General features: G+C 45.7%; 1 protein-coding gene across 1 annotated transcript in view; it reads left to right on the top strand.

Moving 5' to 3' along the window:
* furina (furin (paired basic amino acid cleaving enzyme) a) overlaps positions 1 to 22,105 on the top strand; it is a 104,078-nt gene that overhangs the window by 47,449 nt on the left and 34,524 nt on the right. The window contains 2 exon segments of the mRNA XM_046345899.1: positions 13,221 to 13,319; positions 18,982 to 19,077. Coding sequence (XP_046201855.1) covers positions 13,221 to 13,319; positions 18,982 to 19,077 — 195 coding nt within the window.

Here is a 22,105-nt window from a genome sequence, read left to right as displayed (position 1 = left end):
ACCACACTCCGGGGGCCCTCACCTCCTCCCTGTAGGCAGACTCGTTGTTGTTGGTAATCAAGCCTACTACTGTGGTGTCGTCTACAAACTTGATGTTTGAGTTGGAGGCGTGCGTGGCCATGCAGTCATGGGTGAACAGGGAGTACAGGAGAGGGCTGAGAACGCACCCTTGTGGGGCCCCAGTGCTGCGTATCAGCGGGGTGGAGATGTTGTTTCGTTCCCTCACCACCTGGGGGCGACCCGTCAAAGTCCGCTGATGCTGTATTAGAGTCCCATCTGCTGAGTTGTCAGGTGCTCGGCCGTATTGATCTGGCTGTAATTGATTATGATAGAGTCTGAAGATAAGGCTTCTGTTAAACTGTGGCTGGGCTTTTGCAGGGCCCTGTAATTGCATATGCATGCTGTCCCTGTGCTTATCTCTCTGATTTCTCCCAGCACCATACAGCACTGTCAGCTTAAAGACCTCGGCAGCACGCCGAGTTATGCCTCCAAGGACACTCCTCGTCAACACCAGAGACTGACCGCCTCTGCAGCAGTTGTGCTACAACACTGTAAACTTTTTACACACTGATCCACTTCATAAACTACACTGGTGCTCTTGCTGCTGAGGGTAAAGGGGTGGCCTGTCCTCCGCTTAAACTTAAATAAAACCAGTGGGTTTGGTTAAACGACATGCTAACAGATTGTGTGTGTGTGTGTGTGTGTGTGTGTGTGTGTGTGTGTGTGTGTGTGTGTGTGTGTGGGTGGCAGTGGGCTCCCACCCTCATCCCCAAACCATTGACCACCACTAATCGCAACATATTGGAACACGTATGGTTTACCCGCGACTATACACACAACAGTTACTAAATACTTTGTCCAGAGTTTAGTTTTTGTTTGTTTGCTGCGGTTGTCATAAAAATGGCAACTTTCTATCACCCAAGTCTTATCTAAACCAGTTGTTCTTGTCAGCTCTATTAAATCCATTACTGTAAACTGTTTTCAGAACAACACAGGCAGGCAGTTTACTGTGTCGAGAGTGAAAAGCCCTGTCAGACAGTGCAGAGAGGAAATTAGTATCTTGTCTGGAATGGGTTGGTATGTGGATAAATGAGTGATGTAGAGGTTTCATAAACACATAGTTTACCTGGCAGGCAGACTGCTGCTGTGGTTTGGTGCTGCAGGTGCTGCCGGACTGAAGGAGAAGTTCTGTCAAAGTTTTATGTCACATGCGCCGAATAAAACCGGTGAAGACCTTCCAGTGAAACACTTACTTATACAAGCCCTTCACAAACGATGCTTTAAGAAGTGAAGAATAAAAATAAGTGTTCAGTAAATGAAATGAAAAGTAACAAATAATTAAACGGCAGCAGTAAAATAACAAGCGAGGCTATATACAGGGGTACCGGTACAGAGTCACTGTCCGGGGGCACCGGTTAGTTGAGGTAATTGAGGTACAGTGGGGCAAAAAAGTATTTGTCAGCCACCAATTGTGCAAGTTCTCCCACATAAAAAGATGTGAGAGGCCTGTAATTTTCATCATAGGTACACTTCAACTATGACAGACAAAATGAGAAAAATAAATCCAGAAAATCACATTGTAGGATTTTTTAATGAATTTATTTGCAAATTATGGTGGAAAATAAGTATTTGGTCAATAACAAAAGTTTATCTCAATACTTTGTTATATACCCTTTGTTGGCAATGACAGAGGTCAAACGTTTTCTGTAAGTCTTCACAAGGTTTTCACACACTGTTGCTGGTATTTTGGCCCATTCCTCCATGCAGATCTCCTCTAGAGCAGTGATGTTTTGGGGCTGTTGCTGGGCAACACGGACTTTCAACTCCCTCCAAAGATTTTCTATGGGGTTGAGATCTGGAGACTGGCTAGGCCACTCCAGGACCTTGAAATGCTTCTTACGAAGCCACTCCTTCGTTGCCCGGGTAGTGTGTTTGGGATCATTGTCATGCTGAAAGACCCAGCCACGTTTCATCTTCAATGCCCTTGCTGATGGAAGGAGGTTTTCACTCAAAATCTCACGATACATGGCCCCATTCATTCCAATCAAATCAAATCAAACTTATTTATATAGCCCTTCGTACATCAGCTGATATCTCAAAGTGCTGTACAGAAACCCAGCCTAAAACCCCAAACAGCAAGCAATGCAGATGTAGAAGCACGGTGGCTAGGAAAAACTCCCTAGAAAGGCCAAAACCTAGAGAGGAACCAGGCTATGTGGGGTGGCCAGTCCTCTTCTGGCTGTGCCGGGTGGAGATTATAACAGAACATGGCCAAGATGTTCAAATGTTCATAAATGACCAGCATGGTCCAATAATAAGGCAGAACAGTTGAAACTGGAGCAGCAGCACAGCCAGGTGGACTGGGGACAGCAAGGAGTCATCATGTCAGGTAGTCCTGAGGCATGGTCCTAGGGCTCAGGTCGAGAGGTCGAGAGAACACACTTAAATTCACACAGGACACCGAGAAGTACTCCAGATATAACAAACTGACCCTAGCCCCCCGACACAAACTACTGGAGGCTGAGACAGGAGGGGTCAGGAGACGCACATTCTTTCCTTTACACGGCTCAGTCGTCCTGGTCCCTTTGCAGATAAACAGCCCCAAAGCATGATGTTTCCACCCCCATGTTTCACAGTAGATATGGTGTTCTTTGGATGCAACTCAGCATTCTTTGTCCTCCAAACACGACGAGTTGAGTTTTTACCAAAAAGTTCTATTTTGGTTTCATATGACATTCTCCCAATCTTCTTCTGGATCATCCAAATGCTCTCTAGCAAACTTCAGATGGGCCTGGACATGCACTGGCTTAAGCAGGGGGACACGTCTGGCACTGCAGGATTTGAGTCCCTGGCGGCGTAGTGTGTTACTGATGGTAGGCTTTGTTACTTTGGTCCCAGCTCTGTGCAGGTCATTCACTAGGTCCCCCCCGTGTGGTTCTGGGATTTTTGCTCTCCGTTCTTGTGATCACTTTGACCCCACGGGGTGAGATCTTGCATGGAACCCCAGATCGAAAGAGATTATCAGTGGTCTTGTATGTCTTCCATTTCTAATAATTGCTCCCACAGTTGATTTCTTCAAACCAAGCTGCTTACCTATTGCAGATTCAGTCTTCCCAGCCTGGTGCAGGTCTACAATTTTGTTTCTGGTGTCCTTTGACAGCTCTTTGGTCTTGGCCATAGTGGAGTTTGCAGTGTGACTGTTTGAGGTTGTGGACAGGTGTCTTTTATACTGATAAAAAGTTCAAACCGGTGCCATTAATACAGGTAACGAGTGGAGGACAGAGGAGCCTCTTAAAGAAGTTACAGGTCTGTGAGAGCCAGAAATATTGCTTGTTTGTAGGTCACCAAATACTTATTTTCCACCATAATTTGCAAATAAATTCATTAAAAATCCTACAATGTGATTTTCTGGATTTCTTTCTTCTCATTTTGTCTGTCATAGTTGAAGTGTACCTATGACTAAAATTACAGGCCTAATCTTTTCAAGTGGGAGAACTTTGGAGAACAATTGATGGCTGACTAAATACTTTTTTGCCCCACTAATATGTACGTAGAGTTAAAGTGACTATGCATTGATTATAAACAGAGAGTAGCAGCAGTGTAAAAGAGGGGTCTGGTTAGCCCTTTGTTTAGCTGTACAAGAACATAATGCATGTCCGCTCACAGTGCATGGCTCCCAAACCATTACTTTATCTCCGGTAAGACATTCATGTTTTGACTGGCATGCTCATCTAAATTAAAGTTTGCCTGTCTGGGTGTTGGTGAATGGAGGGATGTATGTATGTATTTATTTGTATAATCTGGAATAAATTTAATCTGGTTAGATTTGGTTGTTTGTGCTAATCTGAGAGGTTTATAATCTGGATTTTGGTTCTGGATTAGAGCTAAAGGCTAGAGCTGGCACTTTTAGGGAGCGGGACTCTAACCCGGAATCTTATAAGAAATCTCGCGATGCCCTCTGACTAACCATCAAACAGGCAAAGTGTCAATACAGGACTAAGATTGAATCGTACTACACGGCTCTGACGCTCGTTGGATGTGGCAGGGCTTACAAACTATTATAGACTACAAAGGGAAGCACAGCCCAGAGCTGCCCGGTGACACGGGCCTACCAGATGAGTGAAACTACTTCTATGCTCGATTCGAGGCAAATAACACTGAAACATACATGAGGGCACCAGCTGTTCTCGAACACTGTGTGATCACGCTCTCTGCAGCCGATGTGAGTAAGACCTTTTAAACAGGTCAACATTCACAAGCATGCGCTGACCAACTGGCAAGGGTCTTCACTGAGTCAAAAACTGTAATACCAACAGGTTTTAAGCAGACCACTATACTGCCTGTGCCCAAGAACACTAAGGTAATTTGCCTAAATGACTACCGACCCGTAGCGCTCACGTCTGTAGCCATGAAGTGCTTTGAAAGTCTGGTCATGGCTCAAATCAACACCGTTATCCCAGAAACCCGAGACCCACTCAAATTTGCATCCCGCCCCAACAGATCCACAGATGATACAAACTCTATTGCACTACACACTTCCCTTTCCCACCTGGACAAAAGGAACACCTATGTGAGAGTACTATTCATTGACTACAGCTCAGCGTTCAACACCGTAGTGCCCTTAAAGCTCATCAATAAGCTAAGGAACCTGGGACTAAACACCTCCCTCTGCAACTGGATCCTGGACTTCCTGACGGGCCGCCCCCAGGTGGTAAGGGTAGGTAACAACACATCCGCCACGCATATCCTCAACACAGGGGCCCCTCGGGTGCGTGCTCAGTCCCCTCCTGTATTCTCTGTTCACTCATGACTGCACAGCCAGGCACGACTCCAACACCATCATTTAGTGTGCCGATGACACAACAGTGGTAGGCCTGATCACAGACAACGACGAGACAGCCTATAGGGAGGAGGTCAGAGACATGGCTGTGTGGTTCAAGGACAACAACCTCTCCCTCAATATGATCAAGACAAAGGAGGTGATTGTGGACTACAGGAAAAATAGGACCGAGCACGCCCCCATTCTCATTGTCGGGGCTGCAGTGGAGCAGGTTGAGAGCTTCAAGTTCCGTTCTGTCCACATCACCAACAAACTAACATGGTCCAAGCACACCAAGACAGTCGTGAAGAGGGCACAACAAACCTATTCCCCCTTAGGAGACAGAAAAGATTTGGAATGGGTCCTCAGATCCTCAAAAGGTTCTATAGCTGCACCATCGAGAGTATCCTGACTGGTTGCATCACTGCCTGGCATGGCACCTGCTCGGCCTTCGACCGCAAATGCGAACGAACCTGTACATCACTGGGGCCAAGCTCTCTGCCATCCAGGACCTCTATACCAGGCGGTGTCAGAGGAAGGCCCTACAAATTGTCAAAGACTCCAGCCACCCTAGTCATAGACTGTTCTCTCTGCTACAGCACGGCAAGTGGTACCAGAGTGCCAAGTCTAGGTCCGAGAGGCTTTTAAACAGCTTCTACCCCCAAGCCATAAGACTCCTTAACACCTAATGATATTGCTACCCAGACTATTTGCATTGGCTCTGTACCTGTACCCCCCTGCTCTTTAATTACTTGTTGCATTTTATTTCTTATTTTATTTTTTAACTGCTTTGTTGGTTTGGGGTTCGTAATTAAGCATTTCATTAAAACCTGTTGTATTTGGCACATGTGACTAATAAATTTGATTAACAACCCACTTGAGCAGACTGGAAGGAGAGCGTAAGAAGTAAAGATGAGAGGATGGTGGATGAGAGAGAGAAATGACTCCGGAAAGAGATGACGGAAAAGAGGAACCAACAATGAGTAGGATGAGCAGAAGGTGTATTATTCTGGCAGACTGAATGGCAGAACAGACCCATCTGCCGTGTGTGGGCATATGGGCCCGGCTTGGCCCAGCCCACCTGACCATTATTAAGGGAAACTGCCTGTTAACACCAGCTGCCAGCCCAGTGCAGCGTGGCCTGGCTCTCTCTCTCTCTCTCTGCCCCCACCACCTCCCTCAGCCCCGGCCCTCAGAGCAGCAGCTGAGACAGGGTGTGGCTCCCAAGACATTCTCTAAACCTGGAAGAGATGTTTATATTCCAGCACAGAATGTAAATAAGGTGGGAAATAATTTCTGGGAGATGTTGTTTTTAACTTGTTCCTTGACTGGCAAGTATGTATTTCAATGTTTTACGTTTATTATAAAATAATTTTAACAGGTTAAATCTGGGTGGTTTCTAGAAAAATCATCCATTCTCTGAACTCTGTACTAATCGAATGATTCTATTGCGCTTCACTTGGGAAATTAATGTAAAAAATGGAGGCTGTGAATCACTTTAGATGTGTTGAGTCAAACACATTGTTCCAGATCCATACCTGTCTTTACTCTTTCCACATGTGCAGCTCTATAGCCATTGGAGCAGCTGTAACCACCAAACGTATTCCCTTCCTGAGCTTATAACTCCTTCTGGAATAGAGAACCTTTCACTTCACTTTGTTCCCATTATGCCCGCCTCTCCAATTTGTCTCTAGACGTTGTTGGGCTTTTTGTAACACCTAATTGTGTCTACAGTCTGAAGATGCCACACATTGTGATAAGTGCATTCCCACAAGGTAAACTTGGCAGGGCTCGAGTAGAACGAACAAACAACCCAACAAACATGCAGTTATTCCGGAGCCTGTTGCTCTGCATCCCAATGAGGCTGATGGATCAGCGCTCCGCTCCAGTAATGGGCTGAGAGGAGGAGTGCCAGAAGTCCCATTCTGCTTTTATCAGTGGCTCGCTGCTTCTCACATTTGTAATGGCGTCTGGGCCGGCTGTTTTCCACATTTTCCTTATCTAAACTTCTTTGGTGTGCAACTGCAGTAAATGGCCTGCTTCACCACAAACGACTAGTTAAAGTTTACTGCCCGAACGTGGATGCCAGATCAGATGGACGACAATAAGGCTTTTATGTTTGGTTCACAAATACATACATAGGGCTAAAATAACCCAGGGGGCTAGGCTTTTAGTTGTGGTGGAATGGGTTTATGTTTGTGAGTCCGTACATAAGTTTACGCATCTTTCCAAGAGTGCGGTGTGTGTGTGTGTGTGTGTGCGCTCTGCTTGGTCTCGCTCCGAGAGCGGAGTCCTCTCTGACTTCTACTGAAGCATCAGGGGTCGTCTCTGAGCTAATTGGGTTCGCCTCGCTCTGGTCATGACATTCTGGGGTCACACTGCTTTCAAATGTCAGCCTCCAGCCATGTTCCATGCCAGCCAGGCCTGAGAGCAGCAGAGCATCAATGCCACAGCCTCTCTACCCATTCAACCATCTCTGCAGTAGCGCTTCAAATGCCAAGGACAGTCCGGGTGGAGTGAAGCGTGGAAACATCTTTTGAGAACCATTCATGAATTCACTTTTGTATACAATGACCGTACATTTCTCACATCCCAACTAAAGTCAGCGGTGAGTGTTATAGAATTAGAAGGACATTGCTATTGCAGTTTGTAAGCTCTGCAGTTAAGTTGTATTGTAAAGGCCCTTCAGTGAACTCACTTCTGCTGTAGCGGAGGCGATAGCCGGGCTCTTTCTGAATGGTGGATGACCTGAAAAGATCTAACATTCCGCTGCGTCAGTAGCTCTGTGATGTAGTGCTCTAGGACAGTGTGTGGCGTGATAAAGGGTGTTTGAGTGTAATCACAGACCGGCCATAGCGTACGGCAGCAGTCAGACTATGCATGGCAGAAGCCTAAAACCCCTAATTGATTCCATGGTCATGTTTTGAGTTAACGTTTACTTGATGGCGTGCTGCTGTGCGTTGGCTTCCAAAACATTCCACACTCTTCCAACTCTTGCCTAGCAGCAGTGTGGTTTGGCACGAACCGTCAAGACTTCAACCACAACCCATTATCTGATTTTTATCAGTATCAAACTCTCAGGCTTAAACCATTTCTCAGACCTCTATTGAATTCCAAGGCCGCAGTGTTGGAGAATTCTTAACTGTAATTTCCAGGCTAATGAAGCACTGTAAAGTGAATGGACGATCTTAAGCAGCAATCACTTTGGCTGAATCAATCCTGGCTGCTTTGTTCACCCTTCCCTTTTACTTGGTGTTGATGTGATTTAAGAGCTGCCTTAATGGACCCCGCGGCTCTCTGTTGAAGCCATATCTACATATCCCCCCTCCACCTCAAGTCTTTGATCGAAGCCCACCCTCTCAGGCTGTTATCTAGGCTCACACACAATAGGGCCCTCAGCGCTCCAGGTCTTCTTCCCTTCTTCATTTGGCTTCCTCTCTCCCTATCTCTTCCCTCTCCATCTCTGGACGGGACAATGGGCTCTGTGGAGCCACTCATGCTTTTGTGATGTCAGCATTTTATTCCGTTTTCATCCAGCTCTCTCATGGGTTCACACTCTGTTCTTATTCACACACATACTCACTGTTCCCCTCTCCCCATCTCTTTGTTGGTGTTTGTGGTGGTGGGTCGGGCTCTGGGAGGCATCTCATTGTGAATCATGTAATCTGCTTTTTCTGGGTTATTGCCTCTTTATTTTCTGCTGGCTGTGTTCTGAGAGGGGGGATATTTGTGTTGACCTGCTTGGAGCCGACCTGTTTGCTGGGATTTAAATGGGAGCAAGAGAGGCTGAACCCCCCCCCCCCCCCCCCCCAAGAGTGGAGGAAGGGTGTTCTTTTTCTCCTCTCCACTGCAGCATCTAAGCTGTACTGTACTGACGCTGCCAGCCAAGACAAAACGGCAGTTACTATGTGGCCTGAAATACCCCAGCCTAAATGGTCAACTTGGTAATACTAGGGTCATACTGTAGCTGGGTCATGCTAGGCCTATTTATTCAGAATAGTCCTTCCTAGCCATGTCCCAGCCCTAGACTTTGTCACAGCCAGGATGGACATATTGTACTATTTATTATTACATAGCCTGCCAAGATTGTCTGAAGTCATTCTCTGGTTTTTTAAAGCAGTGCCCTCATTTGGTGTACATGTTCTGATCTACCTACAGTACTGTGTTAATGCTGTAGACATGTTATGATCCACCTAGACTACTGTTAATGCTGTAGACATGTTATGATCCACCTAGACTACTCTGTTAATGCTGTAGACATGTTATGATCCACCTAGACTACTCTGTTAATGCTGTAGACATGTTATGATCCACCTAGACTACTCTGTTAATGCTGTAGACATGTTATGATCCACCTAGACTACTGTGTTAATGCTGTAGACATGTTATGATCCACCTACAGTACTGTGTTAATGTTGTAGACATGTTATGATCCACCTAGACTACTCTGTTAATGCTGTAGACATGTTATGATCCACCTAGACTACTGTGTTAATGCTGTAGACATGTTATGATCCACCTACAGTACTGTGTTAATGTTGTAGACATGTTATGATCCACCTAGACTACTGTGTTAATGCTGTAGACATGTTATGATCCACCTACAGTACTGTGTTAATGCTGTAGACATGTTATGATCCACCTAAAGTACTGTGTTAATGTTGTAGACATGTTATGATCCACCTATACTACTGTATTAATGCTGTAGACATGTTATGATCCACCTACAGTACTGTGTTAATGCTGTAGACATGTTATGATCCAACTACAATACTCTGTTAATGCTGTAGACATGTTATGATCCACCTATACTACTGTTAATGCTGTAGACATGTTATGATCCACCTAGACTACTGTGTTAATGCTGTAGACATGTTATGATCCACCTACAGTACTGTGTTAATGCTGTAGACATGTTATGATCCAACTACAATACTCTGTTAATGCTGTAGACATGTTATGATCCAACTACAATACTCTGTTAATGCTGTAGACATGACACTTCTAACTGGCATGCTTTAGTTAGCTACAGTGATTTATACACTTCCATTCTCTCTAATGAAATCATTAATTGGCTATTCAGAACCCATCAGACTGCCATTAGGTTGAGCTCTGCTCCTTCACAAGGTCTGGGTGGGCGGTTCAGCACTCTCTCAACTGTGCTCTCTCTCTGAACATTAAACCTTTTTCATTTTTGATTGCTGAGGGCCTCGTTTAGTCTTTCTGGTCCGGTCTGACAGTGCGCTAACTTCACACTTCCTGGCTCTGTCATTCTTAGCTGGGGAGGGAGGGATTGATGCCCAGCCACACCGCCAGACTACCGTCTGCCATCACAGACTGCTCTGTCACTAGGAATGGTGCAGGGTGCATACGGCAGGTTGACTCATCCATACTGTGTGTGTGTACACATATATTTAGCCCAGGACTAGAGGTGTTACTGTGTGATATTGATAATCTCTGTATCCGCAGGGACTGGACTGAGCGGAGGATTATGGGACAGACGTGGCCTGTGCCCTGTTTAACCAGATCTCTGTGTTAGACACTTTCTCTTAAACACAAGTGCACTATACACACCGTGTCCCAGCCCATCTTACTCAGGGAGGTCAGGGCCCAGGCAGCAGCTGCGATCCTGCAGGTGACCTTGTTTCAACCAGGGCCCCGCAGCGCTCCACTGACCTCTGTCAGGTTGTCAGTGCAGCTCGTTCTCAATTAGTGTAGCTGTAACGCTGTGTTGTTAGGCCCTACACCAGGTTAGAGACTGTTCCACATGTGCCTCCCTCCCTCACTGGGTACTGCACTGTACAGGATCAGTTTGATATAATTTCTCTATGCTATTTTCCAACTGTGTGCTTTCTCCTTGACTTCTGTTCTGAACTAGTCCATGCACTTGTGGCAAGAAACTTCTCTACATTGCGGCACATGCTTTTTTCAACTTAGTCTGAGCTTTCGAGAGATGTTGTCATTGTGGGTCAGGTAGTTTCTCACTGACACAGAGCAGCTGAAGTGTGCCTGTATGGGTGTTTAGTGTTACAGTAACTCAGGGTGTGTTTACTGCAGTGCTGTCATCCAAACCACCCCTCCCATTCTGGGTCAGACTCTCCAGGAACTCGGCTGTAACTAATGAAAATAGCTGTATAAACTGTGATCGAGGGATTACATGTACAGTATTTACATGTAGCCTTCTAAATATAAATACTGTTTGATGAATACTGATGATCAAATTCATTGTGACTTAATGGAATCACAATTGAATGAATGGATTCTTATGTATATTTTCATGAATCCATAAGTCAGAATGAATTGGATGTTTCATCCTCCAAACTTTAACACCCGTGTCAAACTCAATTCCACGGAAGGCTGAGTGTCTGTGGGTTTTCGCTCCTCCCTCGTACTTGATTGATTAATTTAAAGTCACTAATTAAAGAACCCCTCACCTGGTTGTCTAGGTCTTAATTGAAAGGAAAAACCCAAAGACCCTAGGACCTCCATGGAATGAATTTGACCGCCCTGCTTTAACCGGCCATGTTGTCTGGCTTCTGGCTTCACTCCGTCATGTATTAAATGGATTTAAATGAGGAAAATATGTCTAGTGAGATCTATCTCTCTTCAACATCAAATATGTTACTTTTCTGTTTACACTAGCCTGGGATGTGGTGTGGCCAAAAACCATATTCCTGCTTCTTGTGAGTGCAGCTATTAGCACACTGTAAATAGCATTAGCATATAAAAAAGTTCTCAACTAAACCATATTGCACAGTGTTGCACACTTGATTTAATGCAAGGATTCACAAATGTGTGGATACTTTAAAAAAAAAATGCTGTCTACTGGTATAAAGGTAATTATTGCATGTGGTGTGGGAGAGCCGTTGTCTTTGCAGTTTAACACGCAGAAGTGGTTATGTCTCCAACACTACCCCCAGAGCAGGTTTTCACAGGATTCCCCTTAGGAAAGTGTGGTGCAGGACATTTGACCAGCAGCATTTTAATTTATCGGACCCATATGCATTGGGTGGGTAACCTGATTAAAGGTGTCCACCCACAGTGCTCAGAATGACAGAAATTACATTTAGATTATGCTAATTCATATTAACAGAACATGCAAATCTAGAATTCAACAATGTACTGTCGTTCTTAATGAATTCTGATGTTCACTTTGAACATGTTAGAATAACTGTCCATTTACTTTTCCTCAGCCAAGTAACGAACAGCAAAATCACTAGCCTGTCAATCTACTATAGTAGAGAAGTTTAGGCTACCCATTCTGTTGGTCAGCTTGTCGAGAAAGAAATAGCCTATTCCAAACGAACTCTGGGACAGGTGTGGGACGATAGATTCCAAATGCATACAACCAGTAGGCCTAGGCTATATAAAACAAATGTTAAAAAGCAATGAGTCTGATGCAGCAGATCAAAACGTTTAGCTTAATATTAATAACATTATTTCTTCACATTATAAGCGCAGCAATGCGCACCAGGCAGTAGGCAACGCAATAATGTTCATTCCATAATACAATTAGTGGGTTAACACCATGCCTCATGTATTAGAACGTTCAGGTTTCAAATAAGTATATGTTTTCAAAATGCATCTTGCCTCCAGCTCATTGCAAAGTGGTGTGTGACGTTCTGATGAAGCCTGCCTTTCGTGATGCCGCGTTCAAGACAACTTGAAAATATAAAAAGCTCCAACTGGATGACTGGGGTCATCCAACTCGGAATTCCAAGATCACTGTCGTCATGATTTGACCTCGTATTTTTCAGAGTTCCCAGTTGTAATGAAAGCACCACAAGACAGGAGCTGCGCTTCCGCTGTCCTGACAGATATTCCACTCAAAGGCTCTGTATCTGTATGCTATACGGGTGGGATAAAAAATGAGATGCATAACGAATAAAATGTACACGCACCAATTTAATTCCACTAAATTATACAAAGTCACCTATAGACACATTTTTAAGCATGACCAGTCAAATGTTTTTACATGGACTGGTATTTCCATAAATAAATAGGCTGAAAAACATTATTTTGCAATGGGATTTCTTCTTATTCTACCGGCGGCAATTTTATTTATTGACTTTTCTATTTTTGACAGGACAAAAGCCGGCTATTACAGGATAACGGAAACCTTGTCCCGGAGGTAGTGTGAGAAACATCTCTTAAAGAGAGATTTGAATCTAGATTTGTCTCTTGACAATTTTGAGCTACACAAGTATCTCTCCTGGACCTAGTTTGTGTTGTGGAAGTGGTGTAAAGAGGCCCCTTGCAAATGGAATGCCTCCCTAACATGTAGTGATGCTGATACACTGATGCTGCATCAGTGACGCTGAGATTAATCACTGTGTTTCTGTGTGTCTGCAAGTATTGGGTGACACTATTAATAATCCTGTGTGTATGTGTCCGTCTGCAGGTATTTGGTGACCTCTATCACTTCCGGCACCGTTCTGTGGAGAAGAGGTCTCTGTCGGATCACCGAGGGACGCACGTTCGTCTACAAAAAGAGCCTCAGGTAAGACACCTTGGGAGGTGTGAGTGTGTGTAGATCATGTTGGGTGGGTGAGTGTATCAAAGTGCATGAGGAGGTTGAGAGTGAGTGTGCAGCTAGAGAGGGTGGAAGGATGTGAGTGTAGGGAAGGATGGGTTTTTATCAATAACATGACTTCACCAGCTGCAACAGAGGGTGGGGGTTGGATTGGGCTTGTTGAAAGATTATTAATTAATCTAGAGTCATACTGTAATGCACCTCCCATTAACAACACAGCCAGTGGGAGAGGTGAGGGGTGATGGAGGGCAGGATGTGAAGAGGTTGAGAGTCACTACTGTAGCTCGGTTGGATGGGTTCATTTATATTCCATAACATGACTGGAGGAGCCACAGGTACTTCACCACCTGTGGAGCGGCCATTAGGCAGGCAGTGGGGGCGAGGGTCGACGCAGAGGGGACCACGGTGAGTGAACAACAGGGCAGAGTGCCAGAAACCTGAGCTCTCATTTATCACCAACTTTTAATGGATGTCTCTGACACCCTACAGCATCTACCCAATCCGTTTCCTTTCCCTGCTTTACGTTAGGGCTGGGAGGTGAGAACATCCTAAACATGTTAATCACATACACACATATACTGTGCTTGGCTATACTGTAGTGTCTAATGACCCCATTCTCAAACCACCTCTGAATAGATTAGGTTTCCAGTTTGATTTCTAATGCCTGTCTTGTGTGATGATTTCTCCTCCATCCCTGTGTGTGTGTGTGTGTGTGTGTGTGTGTGTGTGTGTGTGTGTGTGTGTGTTTGAGTGATGGGGCCCTGTTTAAAAGGTCTGTGATTTTGTGTGGCTGGTGCTGTGTGTAGTTCACTTTGTAGTCTTAGTCTGTAGTCTGGTCTCATGTTTCCCTCTTTGGGCTCTGGCTGTGTTTCCATGGCTGTGAAAGGTGAGTGTTTGAACTGCGGCACAATGAATGTCCTGCCATCTGCAGCAGCCGCTCAGAACTTCACTGTTTGTCACTCAGCGCAGCTCAGGTCCAGATGGGAAGATCAGAGAGACAGGGCTTGTAACACAAACCCACAGACTGATGTCCAGGGAACTAACTGACATCCCCTGGGAACCCACAATTGAAAATCCCCTGTAAATATAGGGTGTCATGGGAAGTCCATTGTGTTTTAAGGGAAGGACTAAGTGCTACTGCACTCTGCCAGTGGACACCTCCCCTACCCAGCCCATTCCTGCAGACTGTAGAGAACCCATGTTTTGGTTTCCCAGTGTTATGGGAGGTCATTTAAAAAAATGTATTTTACCTTTATTTAACTAGGCAAGTCAGTTAAGAACAAATTCTTATTTTCAATGACGGCCTAGGAACAGTGGGTTAACTGCCTGTTCAGGGGCAGAACGACAGACCTCGTCAGCTCGGGGGTTTGAACTTGCAACCTTCCGGTTACTAGTCCAACACTCTAACCACTAGGCTACCCTGCCGCCCAGACTGTCATTCAGCCAGGGAACTGTGTGGCCAAGTCTCACCGCTGTTTGTCTTGAGCAGGTGCACAGTGGGAAAAGCGTTGTGTGGCCTATCTCCTCTTACCCTTAGCAGCACAGCACCAAAACAACACGGTTCCCGCCCCAACCCCACTCCCCACCCCTCCACTCACCACTCAACTGACGGGATTTCCTCTCTAGCCGCCGCTCCATTTCCTGTTGTTGAATTCCTTTTCTCCCAGAGCACCTCAGCGAAAGGGGAGCCTCCCTGCACCTCCCTCTGCTCAGGTCAGCCCTGTGGCCCACAGCAGTCACACTGGGGGAGATGGATCCCAAACAAAAGCAGCAATAAACCCTGCTCAAAGACTCTCACATTACTGTGGACTAAACGGCCAGGGACTCTGCCAAAACTCAGCCTGGCTGACAGACCCCACTGATCGAGGAGCTAATGCCTGGGCTTGGCCCGGCTGCTCATTCACTTCTAATGGTGATGCATTGCTCTAATATTGTGTTGCTGTTGTAAGACCATTGATGTAGTGCAATTGTGTTAGTTAGGCCTAAATGATATACCCATGGAAATGCCATCAATCCAGCCATCAGTATTTCCTGGGCAGGCCATGTGGTCAGGGAAAAGCCCTGGACTTAATCATTTTACAATCTGTACAGCTACCTTTACTACAGCAATGTAACACTACAGCCATGCTCTGCCATAGTAATAGTACTCTAGCTGTGGTAGTTACTTTGGTGTGGGCCAAAGGTTGTGTTTTGTTTTGGTTGTGTTCATGTTTGTATATGGAGGGGAAGAGAAGACCGCAGGAAGGAAGGCACAGAGACCTGTCTGCTCAGTATCTGCTGGACAGCAGTGTTTAACCAAGCAGCCGGGGTCCTGTATGTGAATGGTCTGGAGCGAGGAGAAAAGCCGTCTCCGATAGCTGGCATCCGGACCCATTTATAATGGAGATCTTATCTGTTAAATGCTAGCTGGTTCCCTCTGTTCTGTCCCACCTCACTCGGTCTGTTTAAGAATTCCCGGAGACTCCCTCTCTGGCTCGCTCCGATGTTTCCCTTTTCAAACATTTGCTTAATTATCTCTGTTTGCGATAGGGAAACTTTGGCAAAGGCCTTTAAGTGTAATGAACATTGGAAACGTCCGTCGGCCTTGACAGGATCGGAAGGTAATCTGTGGTAAACTAAAAACTCAGACAAAGTTAACTGCTCTTGTCTTATTGTGTTGATTTTAAATCCATCCATTCAAAATGTTTATTCATTCCCTGTCTCGTATGAAATACTTTTATTAAAATGTTCTCAGTGTCAAGACTAACACAAGCCCCATTTAATGCTTTTTCTGGGGGTGATCCGTTAGGCTAATTGAAGAGAGCAGTCATATGGAAAGGATTGGTTGCTCCGTGTGAGGTTTAGTCTACCCATCCTCTATGCAGTCAGGCGCTACTGATAACCCTGTGCATCTTGAGAGGGGATTTAGCTACTCTGGGACACTCACTGTCATGGCTGACCTGTTTTAATCAATAACCTCAGAGATACTGAACCCCACCCCCCAGGCTGACGCTGTCTGAGCTTAGCAGACTGTTCATTAACAGTCCAGAACCTCCATTTCTAATCTCATCTCCCCTGGTTGAACTGGATGGAGGTTTTCCATTTGGAACATCAAGGTAACAAACTATCAACAGTGTTCTTTCTGGTTGTATTGTGGTTGGCAGAGTTCGTGATAGCAATGACAGGCTCCATTGGCCAAATTCAGAGGGTTAACAGTGGTGCCCTGAGTTACCATAGAGACCGTTTTCATGCAAAGTGAGGTTTCTCCCTAATGTGCTTCGTGTGTTCTCAGTACACACACCACATAGTGAGCCCAGTACCAGCAGCTAATCTGCATGCCTGACTGAGTGTGCTTGAGCTGTGATTAAGGGGTCTTGTAGCAGGCCTTGTTAATGCCTTGTTTGCAGGAGAACGAGCCCAGACCGTGGAACGGCGCAATTAAAGGGGTCCTCTCCCTCCCTCTTTTGGCCCTCTCGCACTCCGCATGGCTGACCTAGCCTCATTCTGTGGCTGCCAGTAAATCGCAGAGTAAGAGACTTAACAGTCAGGGGGAAACTGTTGCTTCTGGCCATGCAATATCACGGTTTCCTTTTTGAAACTTTGTTTTTGATGACCCCGGTCGCCTCAGTCGTCATTGTTCTGTGGGGAGCTGGTGAGTGTAAAGCTGATGACTGGTCTGTGGGGAGCTGGTGAGTGTAAAGCTGATGACTGGTCTGTGGGGAGCTGGTGAGTGTAAAGCTGATGACTGGTCTGTGGGGAGAAGAAAGAGGAAAGCAACACTATCTACTCTGTTCCATGACTGCAGCCTGGATTAGAGACCAATGGAAACTGTGTTGCTTCCTGACAGGAAGCCACATGGACTCATGGGTAATGGAGTGAAGTCGGATGGTACATCTCAATAGTCTAACGTAGCTTCCTCTCATCTCCTTTCCCTTACCTGCACTGACATTAAACTGGGACAGCAAATTCCTGGTAGGCATCCTGTCATTTGGCTTTCACCTACCTTAGTGTCAGTGCAGAGACGAGGAGACATAAGAGGGGAAGCCTCTTGTATTGTGATGCCCCCATTGACTGACCTGGGAGAGTGGTTCAGCCTCCCTAAACCTCTTCCCCTATCCATGCCCCACTATTTCATCTGATATCCCCAGCTGTAGGACACAGACAAATCCCCCTATCTCTGTTTTCATATTGCTGCTGTCAGTACAGTAGCGCCCCACCCCCAGTCCCCCATTCTTCTTAATGTGTTGACCTTGTGAAGGGGCCACCCACTGTGGAAGCATCTGCTCCAGTGTGATTCTGTTCAACTGCCAACCAGCAACGGCCTTTCAAAACTGATTCATGTAAACACGTCCGATTTCTTCCCCAATGTTTTATGTTTTACTTCTGTACACCAATTATTGGTTGGAGGGCAGCGCATAAAGGTGTGTGTTGTCGGTAGTTACCTTGGTGTCATTGAGAGGGGGCTGCTGTGGTTCCTGGTTGTCCTTCATGCCTGCCTCTCTGTCCTTGCAGCAGTCTCTTGTCTCCCTGCTGCAGCTTCTATTCCACACCCCTCTCTCCACTCCCCTCTCTGCCTGTGTCCCTTTCAGCTGCTCCACTGTACAAGGAGACAGCAGCCCTTAGATGGGGTGTGACGCAGGGTTGTCGCTGTGTGCAATCTGCCTCTGTCTACACTTTCTGCAGCACGCCGGCCAGACCTCCCAGAGAAGAATAGCTCAAATCACATTTTTTGGTCGCTTACACAGTTTCTAGCTCCAAAAGCGCAGTAATACCTGGTAATAAAATAAGAAATAAAACACAATGCACACATAATCCAGAAAAATCCTTCCCTGCCTACTGTTATTACCAGGGCTTTGTGTGAGGAGGCAGAGCACAGTGAGGAGGGAGACCGAGGACAAAGACTGGGTGTCGTTGTGTGTGTGTGTGTGTGTGTATCCTCCATTCTATGGTAATGTGGGTCTGTATCTGTCTGCGTGAATGTGAGATTGTGTGTTTCTGTGTGTGTGGCCTCCTCTAGCAGTTGTAATTAGTCTCAGCCTAGGCCGTCGTTAGGCTCGGTCTCTAATGAGGGGCTCCTGAATATGCATGTTAGAACTGCTGTTCCCTTTATCTCTCTCTGCTGTCATCCCGCTCTGCTTGCTGGAACTAGATTTCTCTTTCATTCGGGGCAAACGGTGACCCTCATGTTCCCTCCTGCTCATCGTTATTCCTTATACCCTGTACTAATGGTCTTCCTCTGGTATATTGAGTGCCGTTTTAGCACGGCTACTTCAGTACTGGCCCTCTGGTTGAAATCCCTGTTACTAGAGGAGTAGTGGCGTTCCCATCCTCATATTAGCATGGTGAGCGAGTCTACTTAAAGATGGAATCCGCAGTAGGGGAAACGGTGCCACTGTCTGCCCCACGGCTTTTGTTATTGTTTCTGTTTTGTTGACGAAGTGAATGTGAGGCGCCTCGCCCAACATAACCAAAAGATTGCAGTACACATTCTGCTGCTTCTCACCAGTACAAAGTTGTTTGCAATAACTTGTTGTAATTTCGCAGCTTCACCATTAAGGATTCCAGCTTTAATGGAGTGTCCAAGCCGAATGTAATCACGTCTCTCTGTTTGATATCGTGACTGATCTCTCTGTCTCTGTCTCTGTCTCAGGTGATGTGGGCAGAACAGCAGGTGGTGAAGAGTAGGAAGAAGAGGGACATCTACACGGAGCCCTCAGATCCCAAGTTTACCCAGCAGTGGTACCTGGTGAGTAGACCAAGTCTGGCTGACGTTTAACAATCTTTATCACTTTATTATCTCTCAATAGGAAAAATATGAGGAAGAATGTGTCTCATGCGTAGGGAGAGAAATCAATACCCACTCTCAGCGCTTCATTGCCGTCATAAATAAGCCACAATGGCTTCCTCAGTGTATGGACTGACATTTCAGAAACAACCTCTCCAGACGACTGTCCATCACTGAAGCCACGTTGTTGTCAGGAGACAAACAGTTCAAACCTCTTCTCAGTTGATCAGTAATTCCTCCCTGTGCTCGGCTGTGTGCACTGTTATGTCTGGATGCACAGGGCTCTATAGAGCCAGTCTCTTTATTAAAAGGGAAATGACATAAGAGCCCATACAGTGACACAGCAGGGCCCAGCGCTCTGTTTGATCTGCCCGTTTTCAATGACTCCGTGGATAGTTCCCTGTTGGCTGAGTAAAAAAAAATCTACTTTTCTCTGTTCAATAGACTGTATTTAAACATGGAGGCCCTTTTGTCTGAAGGAGTGGATGCGATTAAGCGTCTTGGTTGATGCAGAATGGACTGCTTAATGACCATGGTCATTTAGGAGTCCATTATCAGAACGGCATACACATTTGGGTTTCCAGTCTTAAATTGAATTCATCTATTTATTTTATTCCCCAGACAATGGCACAGTCTGCGAACGAGGCTGTGAATACAAATAAAGGACTGAAATTAAACCAGTCTCAGTTATTGACTGTATGTATCATCTTAAATGCAAGGTGATGCACTTTGACTTTGAGAAGGTTACACAGTCTGATCCAGTGGTCCATGAAAGAAACGGTGAGAACAAGTTGTGATTTCTCTTCACTTTGCTCCACCTTTAATTAGTCTCAAAGAAGGTTCAAGGCAATATAAAATAGTTGATTGTAATTCTCAACAAACAAACATTCCTCCCTTATTCTCCAGCACGCTGGTGCTGAAGCAAATCCAATTTCGCCCCATGTCTCCGAGCTGCTATTGGGGGCTGACTTCACCAGTGTGACTAGCTACATTTAATTCCCCTCCGGAGTTCACAGCTCTGTCGCACACAGCTCGCTAGCTAACTCTCCAGGCACTCTGATTTGACTTAAGCAGTTTACAATCACGCTACAGAGGGAGGCGGGGAACCCGGGGCCCTGCGATGGAGAAGTATGGAGAGGTATAGCTGGTGCTGCTTGCTGTTAGTGTGTGTAGAGTGGGTTTAGTAAGGCTACTGTGGAGTGAGGTACGAGGAGTAGAGAGTATGCAGTATTTAGGTTTAGTGGGAGGATGTAGCTGTAGCAAAGGTATAATAATGTTGTGGTGTTCAAGGGTGTAGTGTGCATGTAGCAAGGGTGCTGTCAGGCAAAACAGTGTTCTAGATGGGGTGCTGCTGTCTGAGAGCCTAGTCTGAGAGCCTAGTCTGAGAGCCTAGTCTGAGAGCCTAGTCTGAGAGCCTAGTCTGAGAGTCTCAGTCCAGGTGGTTCTCGGTGGCAGATAGTATCTGTGTAGTCAGTTTACACTGTCTCTATGATAAGGACACGGATAGACTCTGCTAACTCTGCTTATTTATATGTATGACAGCAGCTCATATCACTGGATAAATTATGGAAAAATCTCAAAGCACAGTGTGAGATTTCAAAGGCAGGAAAATGTGTTCATGTGCCAATATTTAATGCAGTAAGAATGGTCAATTTAGGTATAGGAAAAAGACAAATGCCAATGTCCAAGACCATGACAAGAACCTGGATAATTTTCATGGTAATTTCTACTTTTGAGTCAGATTTGAGCAGGATTTTCTGAGTGAGATGAATCTGCACAGATCAAAGCTTTGGCCATGGTTATCTGACACTAAAGGCCTTGGTATCTGACACTGAAGGCCTTGGTATCTGACACTAAAGGGTTTGGATGAGAGGAAAATAGGAGGGCACTTTTCAGACAAATTACATTAAATTGCGGCAGCATTCTAGAGAAATGGCTGTGTGAGAACGGCAAGGCATCAAACATGGTGTTTGACCAAAGGTCAAGTATGATAAGGAGAGAATATCAAAAGGCCTGTGTAGAAGTCTCTCTGTACCATTACCCTGCTAGCTGATTGTCCACGAACAGACACTCGGGGTGGCTCTGAGAGATGTATGCTGAGTCTGGTCTGTCTGATCTGGGACTGATGCTACATGCTGAGTGTCGAGTCTGCCTATCTATCTGTCTATGTCTTTGTGTGCCTAGCGCCACAGGAGGTTGTAAGCCTATCTGGTGCCAAAGGATGCAGTCTGCCTCCCATGGGGATTTTGCCATTTTCTGTTATGATTGATGTCTAATGCAGCCTGACACATTTCTCATGGGCCACATCACCCAAACAAATCAAATGTATTTATGAAGCCCTTAAATCAACTGATATCTCAAAGTGCTGTACAGAAACCCAGTCTAAAACTCCACACAGCAAGAAATGCAGGTGTAGAAGCACAGTGGCTGGGAAAAACTCCCTAGAAAGGCCAAAACCTAGGAAGAAACCTAGAGAGGAACCAGGCTATGAGGGGTAGCCTGTCCTCTTCTGGCTGTGCCAGGTGGAGATTATAACAGAACATGGCCACGATGTTCAAATGTTCATAAATGCTCAGCATGGTCAAATAATAATAATCTCAGTAGTTGTTGAGGGTGCAACAAGTCAGCACCTCAGGAGTAAATGTCAGTTGGCTTTTCATAGCCAATCATTTAGAGTATCTCTACTGCTCCTGCTGTCTCTAGAGAGTTGAAAACAGCAGGTCTGGGACAGGTAGCACGTCCGGTGAACATGTCTGGGTTCCATAGCCGCAGGCAGAACAGTTGAAACTGGAGCAGCAGCACGGCGGCCAGACAGCAAGGAGTCATCATGCCGGGTAGTCCTGAGGCATGGTCCTAGGGCTCAGGTCCTCCTCCGAGAGAAAGAGTATTAGAGAGCATACTTAAATTCACACAGGACACCGAATAAGACAGGAGAAATACTCCAGATATAACAGACTGATCCTAGCCCCCCACACAAACTACTGCAGCA

Source organism: Oncorhynchus gorbuscha, linkage group LG04 (assembly GCF_021184085.1).
Source record: "Oncorhynchus gorbuscha isolate QuinsamMale2020 ecotype Even-year linkage group LG04, OgorEven_v1.0, whole genome shotgun sequence".
In the NCBI taxonomy this organism is placed as follows: domain Eukaryota; kingdom Metazoa; phylum Chordata; class Actinopteri; order Salmoniformes; family Salmonidae; genus Oncorhynchus; species Oncorhynchus gorbuscha.
Note: the sequence above shows the minus strand (reverse complement) of the source record. Positions and strands in the feature narration are given on the sequence as shown.